The following is a 19,571-nucleotide window of genomic DNA, read 5'->3' as shown; positions in this document are numbered from 1 at the left end:
ACATCCCATTCCGATCCGATTTTGTGGTGGCCAATTATTTATGATCAAACATCCTACTTAACTTTCCACCAAATCACAATATTTTTGTAAATAAGTCTTAAATTTCCTCCAATCTTCTTCAACCCTCTCTTCTCCCAGGTCTCGGATTCTGCCAGTCATCTCAGCCAGTTGCATATAGTCCATCAGCTGCATCTGCCATTCTTCCAGCGTGGGTAGATCTTGAGTTTTCCACTTCTTAGCGATAAGTATCCTTGCTGCTGCTGTTGCGTACAAAAAGAATGTTCGATCCTTCTTTGGCACCATCTGGCCGACAATGCCCAAGAAGAAGGCCTCTGGTTTCTTAAGGAAGGTATACTTAAATACCTTTTTCAGCTCATTATATATCATTTCCCAGAAGACCTTCACCCTGGGACAAGTCCACCAGAGGTGAAAGAATGTTCCTTCATTTTCCTTACATTTCCAACATTTATTGTCTGGCACATGGCATATTTTGGCAAGTTTAACTGGGGTCATGTACCACCTATATATCATTTTCATTACATTTTCCTTCAGAGCATTACATGCCGTGAAGTTCATCCCCGTGGTCCACAACCTTTCCCAATCCTCAAACATAATATTATGCCCAATATCCTGTGCCCACTTTATCATGGCCGACTTAACCATTTCATCTTGTGTATTCCATTTCAACAGCAAGTTATACATTCTTGAAAGTACTTTAGTCTTAGGTTCTAACAATTCTGTTTCCAACTTCGATTTCTCCACCTGGAATCCTAACTTTTTATCCTTTTTAAAAATTTCTTGAATCTGAGCGTAGTGTAACCAGTCTCGCACTTTGTCTTTCATTTTTTCCAAACTCTGCAATTTCCAATTATTGCCCTCTTTCTCTATTATTTCCCAATATTTCGGCCATTTGGCCTCCATATTGGGTCTTTTTCGGGCCTTGGCCTCCAGAGGTGATAGCCATCTTGGAGTTTTATTTTCCAATAGGTCTTTGTATTTTGTCCAGACATTAAACACTGCTTTCCTGACAATATGATTCTTAAAGGCCTTATTGATCTTAACTTTATCATACCATAAGTATGCATGCCAACCAAATGCATTGTTAAAACCTTCTAAATCTAACACATCAGTGTCCTCTAGAAGTAGCCAGTCTTTTAGCCAGCAGAAAGCTGCGGCTTCATAGTACAACCTTAAGTCTGGCAGGGCAAAGCCCCCTCTTTCTTTCGCATCAGTTAATATCTTAAACTTAATTCTGGGCTTTTTGCCCTGCCAGACAAATTTAGAAATATCTCTCTGCCACTTCCTGAAACACTCCGTCTTGTCCACAATTTGCAATGTTTGAAACAAAAACAACATCTTAGGCAATACATTCATCTTAATAGCAGCAATTCGGCCTAGCAAAGAAAGCTTCAATTTTGACCAACTGTCTAAGTCTCTCTTAATTTCAGACCAACATTTTTCATAATTGTCCTTAAATAGACTCAGATTTTTTGCTGTTATGTTTACCCCTAGGTACTTTACTTTTTTAACCACAGTTAGTTCTGTTTCTCTCTGAAACCGTTCTGACTCTGCATCTGTCAAGTTTTTTCCCAACACCTTAGTTTTCTGTTTATTTAGTTTGAAGCCCGCTACCCGACCAAAGTCCTGAATCAATTGTAACACTCTTTTTGTGCTAGATTCTGGCTCTTGCAATGTCAAAACAAGGTCATCTGCAAAAGCTTTAAGTTTATATTGTTTCGCTCCGATCTGAATCCCTTGCACCAACCGGTCCCCTCTAATCAAGTTCAAGAGCACCTCCAGGACAGAAATAAACAGCAAGGGGGAAATCGGGCAGCCTTGTCGTGTCCCTTTTTCAATCTTAAACTCTTCTGTAACCACATTGTTAACTATCAGTTTTGCCTTTTGTTCTGAGTAAATCGCATCAATCCCATTTTCAAAACCCCGCCCCACTCCCATTTCTTTTAAATTCCCCTTCATAAATTTCCAAGAGATGTTATCGAAGGCCTTCTCCGCGTCTATAAAAATTAAAACTGCTTTAGTGTTAATATTTGTTTGCAAAAGTTCCAAAATGTCAATAATGTTCCTTGTATTAGCAAACAAGTGTCTTCCTGGGAGAAAGCCTGCCTGGTCTTTATGAATTATCTCATTTAAAACTCTTTTGAGTCTTCCTGCCAAAACGTCAGCAAATATTTTATAATCCACATTTAAAAGGGAAATGGGACGGTAGTTCTTGAGTTGTGTCTTTTCAGTTTCTGATTTTGGTATCAATGTGATGAAAGCTTCCTTCCACGATTCAGGCGCCTTCTTTCCCTCCATAATTTCATTGCTGACCTCCATCAGTGGTTGAATCAAATAGTCACTTAATGTCTTATAGTACTTGGAGGTCAAGCCATCTGGCCCTGGAGACTTGCCCAGCTTCATATTCTGAATGGCATGTTCTATCTCTAATCGTGTTATTTTACTATTCAGGAGTGATCTATTTTCTTGTGATAGTTTTTTAAGTCCATTTTTCTCCAAAAATTTTGCAATCTCTTCCTCATTTTGTGGCCCTTGAGTGTATAATTTCTTAAAATATTTCTGGAAACATTTTCTAATTTCCACCGGGTTCTGAATATATCTTCCTTCTATTTCCAAATTTGTTACTATGTTCAACTTTTGTCTCTTCTTCAACTGCCAAGCCAGCAGTTTCCCACATTTGTTAGCCGATTCAAATGTTTTTTGTTTCATTAATTTAATCTTCCATTCTATTTCCTGATTTATCAGTTTGGAATATTGTGCCTGATGAAGTTTAATTTCTCTCAAGATCGGCTGTGACTTCGGGTTTACTCTTAGTTTCTTCTCTAACTCTTTAATTTTCCCCAAAATCTTATCCTTTTTCTCATTTTGTAGTCTTTTCTTTATGGCGTTCTGTTGTATCAAGAACCCTCTCATCACAGCTTTGCTTGCGTCCCAGATTGTTCTTTTTTCCACTGCAGTGTTCAAATTTATCTCAAAGTAGTCCTTTATTGTTTTTTTGGCCTTCTTAATAATCTCCTGATCTCTAAACAAGTTGTCATTCATCTTCCATCTAAAGGAGCCGGTTGGTAATAGTGTCATGTCCATTTTCAACGCGTTATGATCGGAGCAGGTCTTTGGGCAGATTTCCACTTTCCTAACCTTAGGAGCCAGACCTCTAGAAATCCATATTTGGTCAATTCTTGTCCAAGTCAGTTGGGCTTCAGAGAAAAATGTTCCTTCTTTCCCCAAGGGGTTCTTTGTCCTCCATATATCAATCCAGTCCATGTTGTCTGTCATTTCGAAAAAGGTCTTTGGTAGTCTGCCATCTTTAGTAACCTTTTGGCTTTGTGACCTATCCATGTTCGTTGAAACGATCCCATTCATATCTCCCATCATAATGATGTTATCATAGTCCAGATAATCCAGCATAATCTCATGCAACTTCTTGTAGAATTCTGATTTCCCTTCATTTGGAGCGTAGATTCCTAATATCAAAATTTTCTCTCCTTGGTGCTGTATTTCAATTGCCAAAATTCTTCCATGTTCATCTTTAAATAGAAATTTTGGTGAGAGGCTCTCCTTTGCATATATCACCACTCCTCTCTTCTTAACTGAATCCGAAGATATGAATTCTTGGCCTAACCTTTTATTTACCAATATTTTTCTGTGGAGCCTAGTCACATGTGTTTCTTGTAGACAAGTAATGTCTAGTTGCTCCTTTTTTAATATGTGAAAGATTTTCTTCCTTTTTTCCGGGCTGTTACAGCCATTTATGTTCCAGCTTAAAAGTTGCAGAGACATCCTGGATGGATCTGTTTAGTTTCCTTGGGATGGTGTTTTGTTCTGTGAGTCTTCAGGGTTCTGTGGTACAGGTGCCTGTGGTGGTTCAGGCCCTGAGGGTAGTTCAAGTCCTTTATGAAGGTCCTCTCCGTAGGCAGTCAAAAACTTATCCCTATCTTCCAAAGTTCTAATTTTAATCTTCTTCCCTCTAAAGGTAAAGGATAATCCTTGGGGAAAGTCCCACCTAAAGATGATTGAGTTGCTTCTCAGCAGTTTTACTAAGTCCAAATATTCAGATCTGAGGTCCAACAGCTGTTTAGGAATGTCCTTAAAAATCTCAATTCTTTTGTCCGAAATGTTCAGGGATCTTCCGTAGTGCAGGCCCAAAATCTTGTCCCTTTCCTCCTTTGATCTCAACGTAATCAAACAGTCTCTGGGCTTCTCTCTCTTTATGAGTCTTCCAAGTCTGAAGGCTGACACAATTTTAAAGTCTTCCTCCTCTAGACCCCAGAACTTGGAGAATTCTTTGGTCAAAAACTCAGCTAAATTGCCTTCTTCCACTTCTGGTATCGATCTTATCCTTAAGTTAGTCTCCCTGTTCCGAAGTTCCAACATAGAGAGGTAGGTCTGGTGTTCCCCAACCTGCTTGCTGAGCGGCCTTACTTCTTTTTCCAACTCTCCCACTCTTTGGCTGGTCTCTTCGGCCAGTTTCTGATTTTCACCTGCAGCCTCCTTCAGTTGTCCGATTGCTTGTGCATTCTGTGCAACTTGCCCAGATAATTTGTTTAAAGTTTCTGTATTAAGGTCAATTTTCGCAGTTTGTTGGTCAACTTTCCTGTCCAAAGACTCCAATTTCTCAAGAATTCTCTCTAATACAGAACCAGATCCTCCTGAGGCCATCTCTTCTAGTTGTAATTCCTCAGTTTCTCCCTCCCCTGCCTGTGACTGGGAGGTAGCTTTTTCCTCCGAGGGCAGAGTAGGCACAGATGATCTGCGTGTTTGTGAGGCTGCAGTTAAGGTTGTCAGAGTTGTTTGTCTAGTTCTTAATCCCTTTCTTTTTGCGCCACTCATTCCAAAGTTATCTAGCAGTCAAGGTCAAGCTGAGTTGTTCCCATGAGAAAGCTACGGCCCAGGTGGTAGCAGTCAAACAGAGGGCCGGGAAATAGAAAGTAAAACAATGTTTTTGTTATAAATCCTCAATCCTCTAGGGGGAGCATAAAATGTCCTAAGAAGAAGAGTCCATTCCAATCATACAAAATCTGAACCAATACTTAGGGATCTTCACAAAAGTAGTTTTAGCAGAGTTGGTTTTAAGTTTGCCACAATATTTCAAGTTGTGCTTACTGGAGTTCCATAATGCAAGAACGTAACCATTCTGAACTCCCTCAGACTGTCTCAAAGTTTAAATGCAATGTATCCAAATTTGCAGTCTGACAGTTCTACTGCTCAGGCAGTTCTGACACCTGGGCTTCTTAAATAAAGTTGTAATCCACAAAGAAGAGGATATATAAGTCCTGATAAAAGTCCAAAAATCAGTTGCTTACAGTCTTTAAGGGGATTGAAAGTAATTTCTGCGGGTGCTCAATCTGAGCTGTCAAAAGTTCTCTCTATGCCTCCACTCCTCCTGCTCTTTGCTTTAAAAGTCAATGGCTGCGGAAGACGGACTTCCTTTTCCTCGTCTCTCCGCTTTCAGCTTGTTTTCAGTATTTTTAGTCCCAAAATTTAGTAAAGTCCTCAGTTACTCACGGGTTGTTGCGTTTTAGAATCTTGTGTTGCAGGAAGAAAGGTCGGCGCTCACCGGCAACAGCAGCGCGGCTTCGCTCCGCTGAATGCGCATAGATCCACAGCGCCGCTGCCCCCTCTGCGATCCGGAGCCCCTTACGGGGTTCCCTCAACGTTTCGGGGGTTGCTCCTGGCGCCCGCCGGGTCCCGAGACCGCAGGCTTCCGCTGCCTGCGGTTTTCCAAAATGGGTCTCCGCTTCGCCGTAGCGGACGACCCTTTTCCAGCGGGGCTTCCCTCTCCCGGTTAGGAAAGGGCAGCCATTACCGTTCGCGCCGCCTCCGGAAGTCCCAAACACATTCAGCTTTAACCTGCTTATCTTATCCCTACCCTCCCTTTCAAGCCAAATCTTGCTACAGTTTCACCAGTGCAAGATTGCACCAGCAACAACTCTGGCCTCATCTTGGATACTGATCAGCTCCTCCTAAGATTCAGCAGACCCCTTCAGAATTCAAGCACCTTCACCAGCACTGGGAACTAGGAAGAGGAATCACCAAAATCATAACACAAACAGAGGAAAGGAATGAGCTACAGAAATCCTAGCATTGTTCATCCAGCTGGCAGCACTTGTGAACATTTTACACACAAACGTTCTCCCGTTTGCTCAGGCCAGGCAATATGCAGTTAGTTATGTGGTGAGATCTTTAGCTCACTTTTCCAGTCTAGAACGGAGCAATCAAGGCAGCTTCTATCTAGTCAAGAGAAATAAAAACAGGATGACAACTAAAAAATGTAACAATAGCACAAGAAGGGCAGTGAATGAGAACCTGTGGCCCTACTCCACAGGTCGGACTGCAAGTCCTATAATCTGACCACTGACTTTGCTAACTGGCACTGATGGAAACTGAACTCCAGCTCCAATGAGGAGTCTCACAGGATCCCAATTTGTGCCATAAAAACAAAAAATTGTTAAACAAAAGGGGAGGTCAAAAGTTTTACAAATAAAAAAATGTATTCTGGGACCTTAAGGTGAAGGCAGGTTAATAATTAATAATCAGAATAAGAATAAGAATAGCAGAGATATGTTAGCTATTAATATTATTAAGCAAATCACATGACAGGAGGAGTTGTGCTTTCTGGGCACCACAATGAAACAGGTGCTGTCTCAGGTTCCTCCCAACCTGCATCGGATAGCTGCTGAAGGGAAGGGTATAAATCTCTTAAGTAATAAATAAGCATAGTTGGGAAACCATACATACACGCAGATTTTTCTGGTTCCCATGAGTATCTCAATGTAGATCCAAGAAACATCTTGTTTAGAAATGGCTGATTATTTAACTTGTAAATACTTACAAGCGGACACTTGCTGCGGCTGCCTCAAAACATTCAGCTACCAATGTTGACATTTTGCAGTGAAGTCTTTAACAAGTATAAGGAAGCACTACTTTTAATAACTAATCACGATGTTCAACCTTATTCCATAGGAAAGCAATACGCAAGTATCAGAACATTCGAATTTACTAAAGAATAATGTTTCAGAGGCACAATGTGCTATCCAGCGGCAAGTTTTCTTTTTAGCAAACAACCTTTATACACTGACACTTCACACCAGTGGAATCATTGCCAATAAAATTGTGTGATGCTGAAAATAAGATTTACAGATTATAGAGTGTATAAATAATTAATTCATGAAAAAGCATCAGATTACATGTAAATTATGGCATCTTGTTAAAGAAGCTTAGAAGTTGGGAGTGAATCATGTTTACTTCCCCATCTCTATCAGGACAGAGAAGCAGGGAGAAGATTGGAAGAGGCCAGAGAAAAGCTAGCCTTTCCCCTAGTAAATGCCTGCATTTTCTTAAAGCAGCTTGCCCCACACCTTTCTGTTCCTCTCATTATGGGAATATTCATTCCAAAGATTGACAAATTGAGATACAATAAAATCTGTTATGTGGATCAACATATTTTCGGGGGTGAGCAGGCTTCAGGGCTGCAAGATCCATGACCTGAAGGCATGTAAGACCACTACCTTGCTGAAATAAAGCAGGTATTGGTTTGGTTGGTACCTGGTTGTACCCTCACCTTGAACACGAGGGTACAAAGGTGGGATCCAAGTGTAAAGTTTTTATTCATTTATTTAGCCAGAACGCTGAGGTGCAACAGTAAAGCCAGTCACAAAGCCTGGGAGAGGCCAGGCAACTGCAACTGCATGCTGGATACCACAAGCCATACATCAGGATGGCTATAAGAGGCACTATACCTGACCCCAAAAATTCTACACAAAAACTACATAAAGACCTACTGTAGGTATGGTGATTAAATGTATTAAGGCTTGTGCATTTAACATAATACAAACTTTATATGCCTATCAATCCCAGCATCCACCTCTGAAATTTATCCATATCAACCTCTGCCTTGACAGGCTCGCAGAAAAGAAAACAAAGACCCAAAACCCTGTTCCCAACAGGAAGGAAGCCTAAATTCAATGCTGGCGCAGAACTCTTGCACTGCATTGCACCACTAAGGACTGAGTAGTTTAATGAAATCTAATAACAGTTAAATTCAAAGATTAATCCAAGCATCTATCTGCAATAACAGAGTAGTATTTGGATGATGTTCACAGCAGAAAATGCAGATTCACAGAAGATAACTGGCAGCAGCAGCAGCAGCAACAACAACAAAGGCGAAAGTAAAAACAAAGCAACACAGATTTTTTAAAGGGATTTGATTTTTTGGAGATTTTTTTGAAAAACAAAGTCATTTTTACAAAGGACATTCAAAGCTAGGAGGAAGGGCAGGCAGAGACCAAGAAGAGGTGACTGCAGAAGCAGAGGGGTACAGTGGGCCATGTCTACCCTGAACCAGGTTAGACTTCCGTTATGGTGGGGTCTGTAAGCATATGCCTTTCCCCGCTCAGCCAGTACAAGCAAACAAAAGATAGTGGTGGGTTAAAGGGAACAGTAGTTGCAGCAGCTGCTCTCAGGAGTCCTCCTCCATTAAAGCCCTACATTCCAGTAAAGAACCAGTAAACATGCCTGGGGACAGGAACTTCTAGCCACACCTCTCATCTTTCTACAAGCCCTGAGTAAGAAATTGACTTAACAATTTTTCTTATTACCACTCACTTTTATACTTGTTCTCTTAATGTACTTCTCCTTTCCTTTGCACCTTGTTGCCCAACTTTGAACCACGAGTGTAAACAACTCTACATGTTTTAATGTACAGCATAGAGGTATTAGAATATTTGTAGCTCAGTACTGAGGGTGGAACTAAATGTTTGCCCCCATCATCGATGGCAGGCAAGAATGAACAAAAAGAAACTTTTATACTCTAAGAGAAGGGAGAGCGCATCTTAAGATGGCAATGTCACCCACAAGTGACATTGGCTAGGTAAAAACAAATGTGTATCAGCAGTTTAAGTAAGACTCAATCAAAGCTGAAGTTCTGCGATGGATTTGTGGTCAATCCTAAAACACAAAGGAATTTACCCAGGCAAAAATATAGTAATGTCTGCTCCTTTGGGAGGAAACAATGCACTTTTGTGCTGACCCGGGGTAGATTACGACGTGCCATAATTGACCACTAAGGAAATGTTTTTAGAAAATTTAAATATACATTAATAATTGCTCTGGTTTTGGCTCACTTCTATGTTATCCCAGAGAAGTCTAGAGGTCTAAGAGTCAAGAATATTCCATTGCATCTATTTCAACTTTTGGTTCATGACACTTTTATAAAATACAGGACCTAAGTAAACACAGTGAAACCTCATTTTCCTAGAGGAATCATTCAAAGGTTAGTGCTCTACACTCACACATTACACATAAGGTTTAGTTGAGTTCTACATAGGTAACAGCTGTGATAACAATCATTTCAAATGATCGGTGGCACACTACTCCCAGTAAAATGCCAAATCCCAGGAAAACAAAATTGTGCAGCTTCTTACCTGCAGCTCCTTTGAGACTCTCTCTAAGTGGTTAGTTATCTTTTTTATTAGGTCACTATACATCTGTTCCGAATGCTGCTGGCACACACATTTATACACACAACTGCAGAAATAAATACAGGAACAGTGATGAATTGACAACAGTTTGCAGCACAGGGGGGAAAAAAACAAGAAATGTCAAGCCAGTAGAAATTCTGCTTAAAATTAAAAGGAAACTTCAGCAATACGCATCCTAAACAAAGACCCTATTTATCCAACAAGTTTTGTAGCAGCCTTACTACCTGTGCTCCCTACAGACAGCCTTGCAAACATTGAAAAGTTAAGGCTGCCTCATATATAATGTTTGGGATTTTAAAAGAATAGCTTGATTGTATCAAATTGTTATGGAAAGCCATCAAATAATTATTCACATGACTGGAGTCTGTATTAACATGGGCCACTCTCTCAAGCTATATGCACTTTAACCACAGCTTCATCTAATTCCTTCAGAGAGTCTTTGCTTCTGAACATAAAGGTATTCCTGTTAACTACTTTACACTTTCCCTGTTGGGGCACAGAATGCTGGTTTAAACCTACAAAGCCCCACACAGCGCAGGACCCCTATACCCAGTTCTCTCATATGAACCTACCCAGCCCCCAAGGTCATTACAGGCCTCCCTCTCTGTGCCCCTCCAGCAGAAGTCTGGAGAGTAGTTACAAAAGAAGAAGGGATTTTCAGTGGTGGCCCCCATGCCAATGGATGCTCTCCCTAAGGAGGCTTACTTTGCACAGACTTTGACATTATTTTGGTGCCGGGCAAAAGTGTGTGTCATCAAGAGGCAGAGGAAGCTTGGAAATAGGCAGGAAAGTAGAGAAAAGTACTAATCTGGACACCCCTTCAATGTCTTTCACTTTAAGCAAGTAATCTTCACTCCTTTATTTTACTCCGAGGCACTTAAGTGCAGATATTTTACTGCTACTACTTGGGGGCTGATTTAGTTTTAAAGGTTAGGTGATCATATAACGTTTGTTGGGATGAAGAGGTTTCATTGCTTGATTGCTTAAAGAGTTATTGATCTCATTGTTGTAGTGAGTTCTTTTACAGTGTTTAAACTGTTGGTTTTGTATGTGATATTGTTTATAATGCATATTTTGACATTTTGACAGCAGCTTGAACTGTTCCATATAAAGAGATTCTAAAAATCAAAATAAATAAGGCTTAGATTAAGCTAAGCTAATATTTGTTGGCTTTCCCAGCAATGCAAGCTACAAACCACAAACAAAATAAGTAGCACAGAAATAGCTGCACATTACAAGGATTTAAAGATGCTATTTCTGAATGGAGACTGACAGTTCTGCAATTAGTAGTAACCACATTTCAGCAATCATCAGTGATCAGTGTTCCACGACTTGCTTAAAGTGAAAGACAATGAAGGGGTGTCCAGACTAGCGCTTTTCTCTACTTTCCTGCAGAGTGGATTTGATTTAAATCAAATCAATTTAAATCTCAGTTTTAAAACACTAGTCAGTAAGACTTGATTTAAATCAATTTTTTTACAGAAATACTCATTCCTGCTGGTATAAAGGTTTCATTTTTGGAATAATAAATTTTCAGAGTAGTTCTCTCAGTTATATCAAAAATTATTGATTTGGTTATACTATTAGAAATACATAGACTGGTAATTATGAAATTATTGTGAGGTTTAGTAAGTGAACTGTTTATTTTTGGACAACTTTTCTGCTGTACTTTATTGGAAGGAGAAAAATAATCATTTCCTTAATAACAATTTAAACAATTTATTTAACTAAAACAATAACATTATAGCATATGTATCCATGTTTAAACAAATCCTTGTTTCCTGAATAACCTTTGGCCTATAATGTAACTTAAATACAAAACTATCTTTAAAAAGATTTTTTTCCTCCAAAAGCATTTTATTTTAAAAATCCAATTTAAATTTTAAAAAATCTGATTTAAATCAGAAAAATCCATTCAAAAAATAATAATCATTGATTTTTATCCACCCTGCTTTCCTGCCTGTTTCCAAGCTTCCTCTGCCTTCTTGATGAAACAAATTTTGCACAACGAAACAAATGGCGTGAAAATATAAGCAAGTCCCATTGAACTCAGAATAACTTGCACGAAAAGCTACTGGTATAGATTCCACCTAAGACTGCCAACATTGGAAGTGGTTCTGTTCTGAGCACCTATCTAAAGTATGGCTGAAATTCCATCAAAGCCACAAAACCTTAAGCAGCATAAAGCTGTTCCTCCATCTTGACCTAGAAAATACCACAGATCAAGGGGCATGAAGCCACTTCAGATCAAACCAAAGAATGTTGTTTTAGAAGTATTCAGACCTTCACCAATGTGGCCTGAAACAAAAACAAGGCTGTCTATGATCCTTCGTATCCACTTTGGAGCTATATAGGATAGCACCTTCATCACAATCCCTGCTCACACTGTCATTGACAGCAGGAACTGCTCTGAAGGCATGCATTGGGGCTCTGACAGCTACCATGATTCTTCATATGCAAGTCACTGGAGACAAGAGGATCCATGCTGGGTGTGGACTTCTTCACTGTTGCCAGCCATTTTCAGGGATGCAATATTTATTTTCTTTCTCTGGCAACTGCTCCAATGTGCACCCGCAGAGAAACTCCTGCTCACATTGACAGTGGCTGTCATGTAGTAAGCAGGTGGACATCAAATTACTCAGAAAATCAAAATGAAGGCTGTATCCTGAGTACAAGGTGATACAGGTCCTACCCAAAGTACAGAAGTTGCAATTTGTGTGTGTCTCTAGATCTCTACTACATAGCGCATCAATTTAATCGGGCTCAAAAGAGAAATCCATCCAAAGTTATTATCTACGTAAGTCTTAACATCCAAAGCCTTTATTGCCAAATACTACTGCGTTTAAGAACTTTCCAAAATTGCAAGAGCAGGAAAACTATACACGGGGAGTATATCTGAAAATGCATGCAGTGTTCTTAGATCAAAAGTAAAATAGTAAAATGAAAACAAAATTATATTTAAATAACAATTATAACATGTAGGACTCCAAAATGCTTCATTTTAACTTTTAAGTACAGTGGAACCTCCGTTTTCGAACATAATCCGTTCCGGAAGACTGGTCAACTTTCGAAACATTTGAAAACCAAGGCACAAGGGGCAGTCTGCAAATTTACAGAGAAAATTGAAAAAAATACAGTGGTACCTCTGCAGAAGACTTCCGATGCACGTTTGAAAACGGAAGCATTTACTTCCGGGTTTCGAATTCCAAAACATTCATTAACGGAGACGTTCGAAAACCAAGGTACCAATGTATTAATTTCAGAAATACAACTACCACAATTCTCAGATACAAGGCCATAACCATTTTTCTAGTAAAGTCCTTCCACACCAAATCACCTGATTTTAATACTCGACTGTGCTCTAATGACTCAGATTTTCTTCAAAAAAAATTATGTGTAGATACCTATGAGATAATCTCAAATTAATTTTTTAAGATTTTTTTGGTCCAATACTGGGCACAGGAGCATTTTTTTAAAAATTCAATTTTCACATGATATAGACTAATGCAATTCCTGCGTCACCTTAGAAAAAAACCTCCTGTTTTGCTTATTTTTCAACCAATTGGGCTTATTTTGGTACCAAAATAAAGCTAATTTTTGTCTCTTTCAAAAGAAGGTATAAAAATGGTATTACATGCCACAGAAAAGGTTCACCGACCAGTCAAAGTGAATTTTAGTCATTTTAAACCTTGGTAGGTTCGATAAGCCATAGCACACAAAGCACAACTAACACATGTACCATACTTTTTTTGCAGAACGAGCTAACAATGAACTTGTTATGTTTTAAAAACCAGAAGGGTGTTTATTTCGTGGTGGTAAAATATTTTAAAATTAAGTTTTATTAATTAATTAATTAAAAAACCCCATACGTCTTGGAACCCTTGTTCTTTTTATTGTGTAAAACACTTCTGCAATGATATGGTCAAAGCTCTTTTGTTTCCCATACGTGTAATATGGACAATGGTGCTGTTTTGGCCACTGTATGCAATAAGACGTTTCTGAATCACCAAGAAAAAAAATACATTTTTTTTTTTTACTTTCAGATTTAAAAAGTCTAACAAGTTTCTTGTGAGTGAAACCAAAGCATTTAGGAAATAAGTCTACGTGAGTGTGCCTGTCTTTAACAGGAAAAAAACAAAAACAGCAACTTGCATTGGAATGGATGGCAACATTTTCATGAGTGAGCCTATCTTAACAGGATAAAGCAACAGAATGAAACAGCTTCACCAAAATAAATGGGACTACTGTACACCACAACTAACTTTATATTGATTGTGTATAACTCTGTATGTCTCCCTCTCTTCAGCCCCATGTTAGAATTCCCAGCACAACAGAGGAAATGGAAGCACATGCATTCAATTTCTTTGACACTTGGTACATGACAGTCCCTGATCCATATTTTCAAAAAATGAGTGGTCACCTCCGCTGTCCTTCTCAGAAAGATAATTTTACAGTGGGGCAGATGAAGCACAAGTCAGATGGTGTCAGCTTACAGCAAACAGAATGCTGTTTTTAGACACTGGGCTGCTTTTAGACAAATATTTGGGTGAGAAATAAAGAAAATTGGTTGGTCATGGACAAGACCCAAACATCTCTCGGCCTCACCTATTTCATGGAGTTATTGCAAAGCTCCATGAGATAAGCACTGCAAAGCGCTGTGTGTACACATAGCATGTGACTGGAGATGAGGAAAGTAAAGGATAACAAAGTTTAAGTGCCAGTGGTATTCTGCCAGCATTACAGCTTTTGTTCATTTCCATGGGGTCCTCAAGTAACCCATGATTCTCAGCTCATTTTATTGTTCTCAACACCCCAAGTGCCAACCTGTATTTGCTATTCGAATCAGAGTTGAAGGGACCAACAATCCAATCCCTGCCCCAAATCACCAAGCCCCTTTTAACTAAAAAAAGGCCACTTCATATCTCTTGAGGAATTATTGTAATCCATACTGTATTTGGCTGGCCCTTGAGTATTTCATAAATTTTCACAATCATAGATGATTCAGGACCTATACCTAAGACATTAACACACTCAGTGATTCTGAACTAAGGAAATAAACCGGCAAGAGTTTCACCTAAACATAATTCTAAATAACCTTAATGCAGTCCTTGGAACATTAAAATCCACCCAGCAATACAAACGGACAACCCCTGAGGGGAAGTCTGCAGAGCATTCTGTTTGGGACAAATCATCCCTAAGTGATGGGTTGAACATATCTATAGATCTGTCCCAACGGGAGAGGGAAGAACTAGGTAACAGAGGATACATGATAGCTATTCTAAGAGCTGACAGCACCATAGTGGAAAACACTGTACCAGAGACATTTGGAGAGAGACACCATTTACAGTGGTGCCCCGCAAGACGAATGCCTCGCTAAACAAAAAACCCGCAAGACGAAAGGGTTTTCCGATTTTTTAGCGGCTTCGCAAGACGAATTTCCCTATGGGCTTGCTTCGCAAGATGAAAGCCCATAGGGAAATCTCCGGGGACAGCGGGGAAGCGCAGCGCGTCTTCTCCTCTGTTCCCGGACCTGTCCTAAGGCTTGCGGTGGGAGGTCAGGGAACAGAGGACAAGGCGCGAAGGGCTTCTCCTCTGTTCCCGGGGCTTGCGGTGGGAGGAGGGTTTTTCCTCCCTACCGCCAACATTCAGAACAGCATTCTGAATGTTGGCGGTGGGGAGGAAAGCCCTCCTCCCACCGCAAGCCTTCAGGACAGGTCCGGGAACAGAGGGGAAAGTGCGCAGCGCTTCTCCTCTGTTCCCGGGGCTTGCGGTGGGAGGAGGGTTTTTCCTCCCCAGCGCCAACATTCAGAACAGCATTCTGAATGTTGGCGGTGGGGAGGAAAGCCCTCCTCCCACCGCAAGCCTTCAGGACAGGTCCGGGAACAGAGGGGAAAGTGCGCAGCGCTTCTCCTCTGTTCCCGGACCTGTCTTGAAGACTTGCGGTGGGAGGAAGGTTTTCCTCCCCACCGCCAACATTCAGAAGGCTGTTCTGAAGGCTGGCGGTGGGAAGAAAAGCCCTTCTCCCCTGCCAGCCTTCAGAAGAGTTCCCGCCTAGGCTGCGGATAGCAGCCTGCTGCCCGCGCGAGGGGCACTCTGCTTAAGAGCGCCCCTCGCGCGGGGCAGCAGGCTGCTATCCGCAGCTTGGAGAGCCCTCTGGACCTCTTCTGAAGGCGGGCGGGGGGCAAAAGTCTTTGTCCCCCCTGCCTGCCTTCCCGCCAGCATTTTAAGATCGCCCCGGGACAGCGGATGAATTCTCCGCTGTCCCGGGGTTTTTTAAATGCTGGCGGGCGGCAGCGAAGGCTTCGCTGCCACCCGCCAGCATTTTAAAATCGCCCCGGGACAGCGGAGAAGTCTCCGCTGTCCTGGGGGCTTTTAAAATGCTGGGGGATGGCAGCGAAGCCTTCGCTGCCGCCTGCCAGCATTTTAAGATCGCCCCGGGACAGCGGAGAAGTCTCCGCTGTCCCGGGAAGGCAGGCGGGGGGAAGCAAAGACTTTCGCCCCCCCCGCCGGCCTTCAGAAGAGGTCGGGGGACAGACTGTCCCCGGACCTGGTCTGAAGGCGGTTTCCATAGGAACGCATTGATTGATTTTCAATGCATTCCTATGGGAAACCGTGCTTCGCAAGACGAAAAACTCGCAAGACGAAAAGACTTGCGGAACGAATTAATTTCGTCTTGCGAGGCACCACTGTATAGGTATTTATATGCCAATACTAGAATATTCCAAGACCAGATGGGAGAGCTGCAGTGTTTGGTTTTAAAGAACAGCATAGATATACTGGGCATAATGGAAACCTGATGGAACCAAGAGAACCAGCAGCACAGTCATCACTAGATTCAAACCTTACAGAAAGCACAGGAAGTGCATACTAGGGTTGACACAGCACTGTAAGTCAAAGGGGACATAGTCAAAAAAGCTAGAATTCCCAAAAGGGACAGGCTCCTTTACAGAACCACTGTGGCTGACACTAGTAACTTAATTGTTAGGGACATACTGTCATCTCCCACCACCCTAACTAAAATGGTGAATTTGAGATTGTGAATCCAAATCAAGGAAGCATTCTAAGGAGGAAGTGTGGTAGTAATAGGAGACAAATTACCCACACATTAGCTGGATGACTACAGTCAGAGATGTAAGATTTCAGGATGCCCTAAAACGTTTGCCCTAATGGAACTGATCAGATGGGAAGAGACTCAAGACTTAAATTTAAGTGGTAAAGAGGGGATGTAAAGTGCTGTTGAACCAAATGCATACTTTATGACAAGGCTATCAAGTTCAACATATATGGAAGTGGGGAACTGCCAAGGAAACTGAAAGCAGTCATACATACACTTCAAAAGAGGAACCTTCTCAAAATTCAACAGAAGGGTAAAAAAGGAAGTTGAAAGGGAAAGTTAAGAAAGTAAAAATTCTTCAAAATGCTTGGGAGTTAACTAGCTCAGCTAGAATGTATATAGCATTTCAGGAAAGGTTCCACCTAAGTCAAGAGGACAACAGCACAGTTAGTGAGTGGAGTCAAAGAAAATGAAAGTCCTGTCCAAATGAAGAAATCAAAAGAAATGCAAGCAGACAGGAAGGGGTGCAAAGAAAAAGACATCACAGAGCATGCCACTAAAATAAGTAAGACCAACAGCAAACATTCTTTAAACATACCAGAAGCAGGAAACCAGCCAAGGAGGCAGTTCATTTTTTGAATGGCAAGGATGTCAAATGTGTGCTAAAGGAGGAATAGGAAATTGCAGAGGAGCTGAATGACTTGCTTCTGTTTCCACAGAAGACAACATAGGGCAAATTCCTGCACTTGAACTAACTTTCACAGGAAGAGAGTCCGATGAACTAAAGCAAACAGTGGTGGCAAGCAATGAAATTGTAGGTCTTATTGACAAGTTAAAAATGAGCAAATCACCAGGTCCAGATGGCAACAAACTAGAGTTCTTAAAGAACTCAGATGTGACATTCTGGATATTCTTTTTTTTTTTTTTTTAATGTAGTCTGTCTCCAAGATCAGCCTCCATACCCAAGCACTGGAAGGTGACCAATGTAACATCAATTTTTAAAGAGAGATCCAGGAAGTGACAGATGAGTTAGCTTAACATCTACTCCAAGAAAACTGGTAGAAAACATTATTAAAAATAGTATTATCAAGCTTATAGAAAAACGCATCTTGATGAACAATCAACATAGCTTCTGCAAAAGTAAGACCTATCTAACCAACCTTTTAAAGTTCTCTGACAGTCTCTATAAGCACATGGATGGGGTACTTCAGCAGACATTGTGTATTCCAACTTTCAAAAAGTGTTCAATAAAGTCTGATCCCAAAGACACCTGAGCAAGCTTAGCAGTCATGAGTTAAGAGGAAGGGTCCACTACTCTTATAGATCAGAAACTATAGAAGAGGAGACAGAGAGTAGTAATAAATGGACAGTTCTCACAGTCAATGGATGTAGGAAGTGAGTTCCCCTACGAATCTAAATTAAGACTTATGATTTTTAATTAACCAATAATGATCTAGACTTAAAAGTGACTAGGCCAGGTTTGCTGATAACACCAAGTGTTCAGCATAGCCATATAACAAGTGATTATGAGCTCCAAAAGGATCTCTCCAACGGTCTGAATTGATTAATTGAAATTATTCACTTTACTTTCCAATAAATGAAAGCTTCAAAAATGTGTTACCTGGTTCATTTTTTTAAATCATACTTTTACCCTGTCTTTCAACCTTAAGTCTTAAAATCTAATATTAAAATGAAAATTGTTACCCAAGAATGCAATACTAGTGCACTAAAAGTAGCTTCTGTGCACACAATTGATATACAGCAAACCTTAAATGCAAAATAATTTATTCCAGAACCATACAAAGCTTGTAAATTTTTCTTACCTGTATATTTGTTCATAGGAGATGGGGATGTAGTCACCAGGACACTGAGTTAAAAGCTGATCTATGGCACTATCCAACTTTGGCCAGTATGTGCTCTTATAGTCTTCTATTGTTATAACATTCATTACTACAAGAGAAAATAAATCATCTTAATGCACTTACGGAACATAACAAAAAAAATGATAAAATAATTGCATCAACATTCTTAGCAACATCTGTAAAGCTGTCTTAAATTTAAATCATCTCTATAATGCAAAAAACGTATTTTTTGAGATGCAAAAAACACATTTTTCACTGTGATACAAGAACAAGAATTTGTTCTCATCAGTGTGCTAGAGACATTAATGTTTATTTCAACACAAAACGTGTTTAAAGACAAGACATTATACATTTGCACCTAACCCCAAGCCAAACCATGGTGAAATGTGAACAAGCATGTGGGTACTCAAAAGAAAAATTTGCTGTCATTTTGCCCTACTCTGGCCCTGCTGCTACCTGGAACAGAGCCATGGTCTGGCTTAGCATTACATCTCAATCCACGTTTATGGTACTTTTTGCTCCAGACAAATCATGAGCTATAACCAAGGTTTGTTCTGGGCTTACTGCTCATTGTTTGTGCGGTGGGGAAAATTCAGATGTAACAGTAAGGCAATCTATGGCATGGCTCTGAATAGTGTGGCACCAAAGGGCAAGGGCAAAGAAGCTGATAGATGTTTGCATTCAATTGCCTCCTGAAACACACAGATGTTTACACAGCAATTGTCCCAACTCAAATATTTATACTTTTCTTAGTAAAACAATAGGGCAAACAACATGCACTTCCATAAGCATGTGTGTGCACGCATGCAAAAGTAAATGCACATTGGGTAACTTTTTATACTTTTATGTCATTGAATTGTTCAATTGCCTCCTGAAACACAGATGTTAGGAGTTTTATCACACCAGCTGCTCAGCAAGTAGCACTATGGTTGTTTATATCATGTGAGTGTCTGAGAGCGTGAGAAAGGGAGTCTGAGTACTGTGAGAAGTTACTTTCACTTCTGTGTGAGATGTTATTCTGTACTGCTGCTGAGAGAGAGCAGACATGCTGATGGAGTCTTTGTATATAGACCGCTGAATAAAGTAGTTTTAAAGCTACTGGTTGTCTCTTTCTTCTGCAATGAGATGCCAGAAGACGAGTGTGCTCCTCTCAGGAGG

The 19,571-nt window shown here is 40.5% G+C and overlaps 1 protein-coding gene across 2 annotated transcripts in view; it reads right to left on the bottom strand.

Moving 5' to 3' along the window:
* The window catches only part of CACUL1 (CDK2 associated cullin domain 1), a 46,510-nt gene that overhangs the window by 24,325 nt on the left and 2,614 nt on the right, over positions 1 to 19,571 (bottom strand). For both annotated transcript variants that reach the window (XM_083741419.1, XM_083741420.1), the window contains exons 2-3: positions 18,375 to 18,501; positions 9,441 to 9,543 (exon numbers count right to left, since the gene is read on the bottom strand). In XM_083741419.1, the coding sequence (XP_083597545.1) occupies positions 9,441 to 9,543; positions 18,375 to 18,501 (230 nt within the window). The remainder of the gene's footprint in view (positions 1 to 9,440; positions 9,544 to 18,374; positions 18,502 to 19,571) is intronic.

The sequence above is a fragment of the Podarcis gaigeae genome (genome assembly GCF_964106915.1).
Source record: "Podarcis gaigeae genome assembly, chromosome: 5".
Classification (NCBI taxonomy): Eukaryota; Metazoa; Chordata; class Lepidosauria; order Squamata; family Lacertidae; genus Podarcis; species Podarcis gaigeae.
The sequence above is the reverse complement of the archived record's forward strand: the minus strand, read 5'-3'. Positions and strand labels throughout refer to the sequence as shown.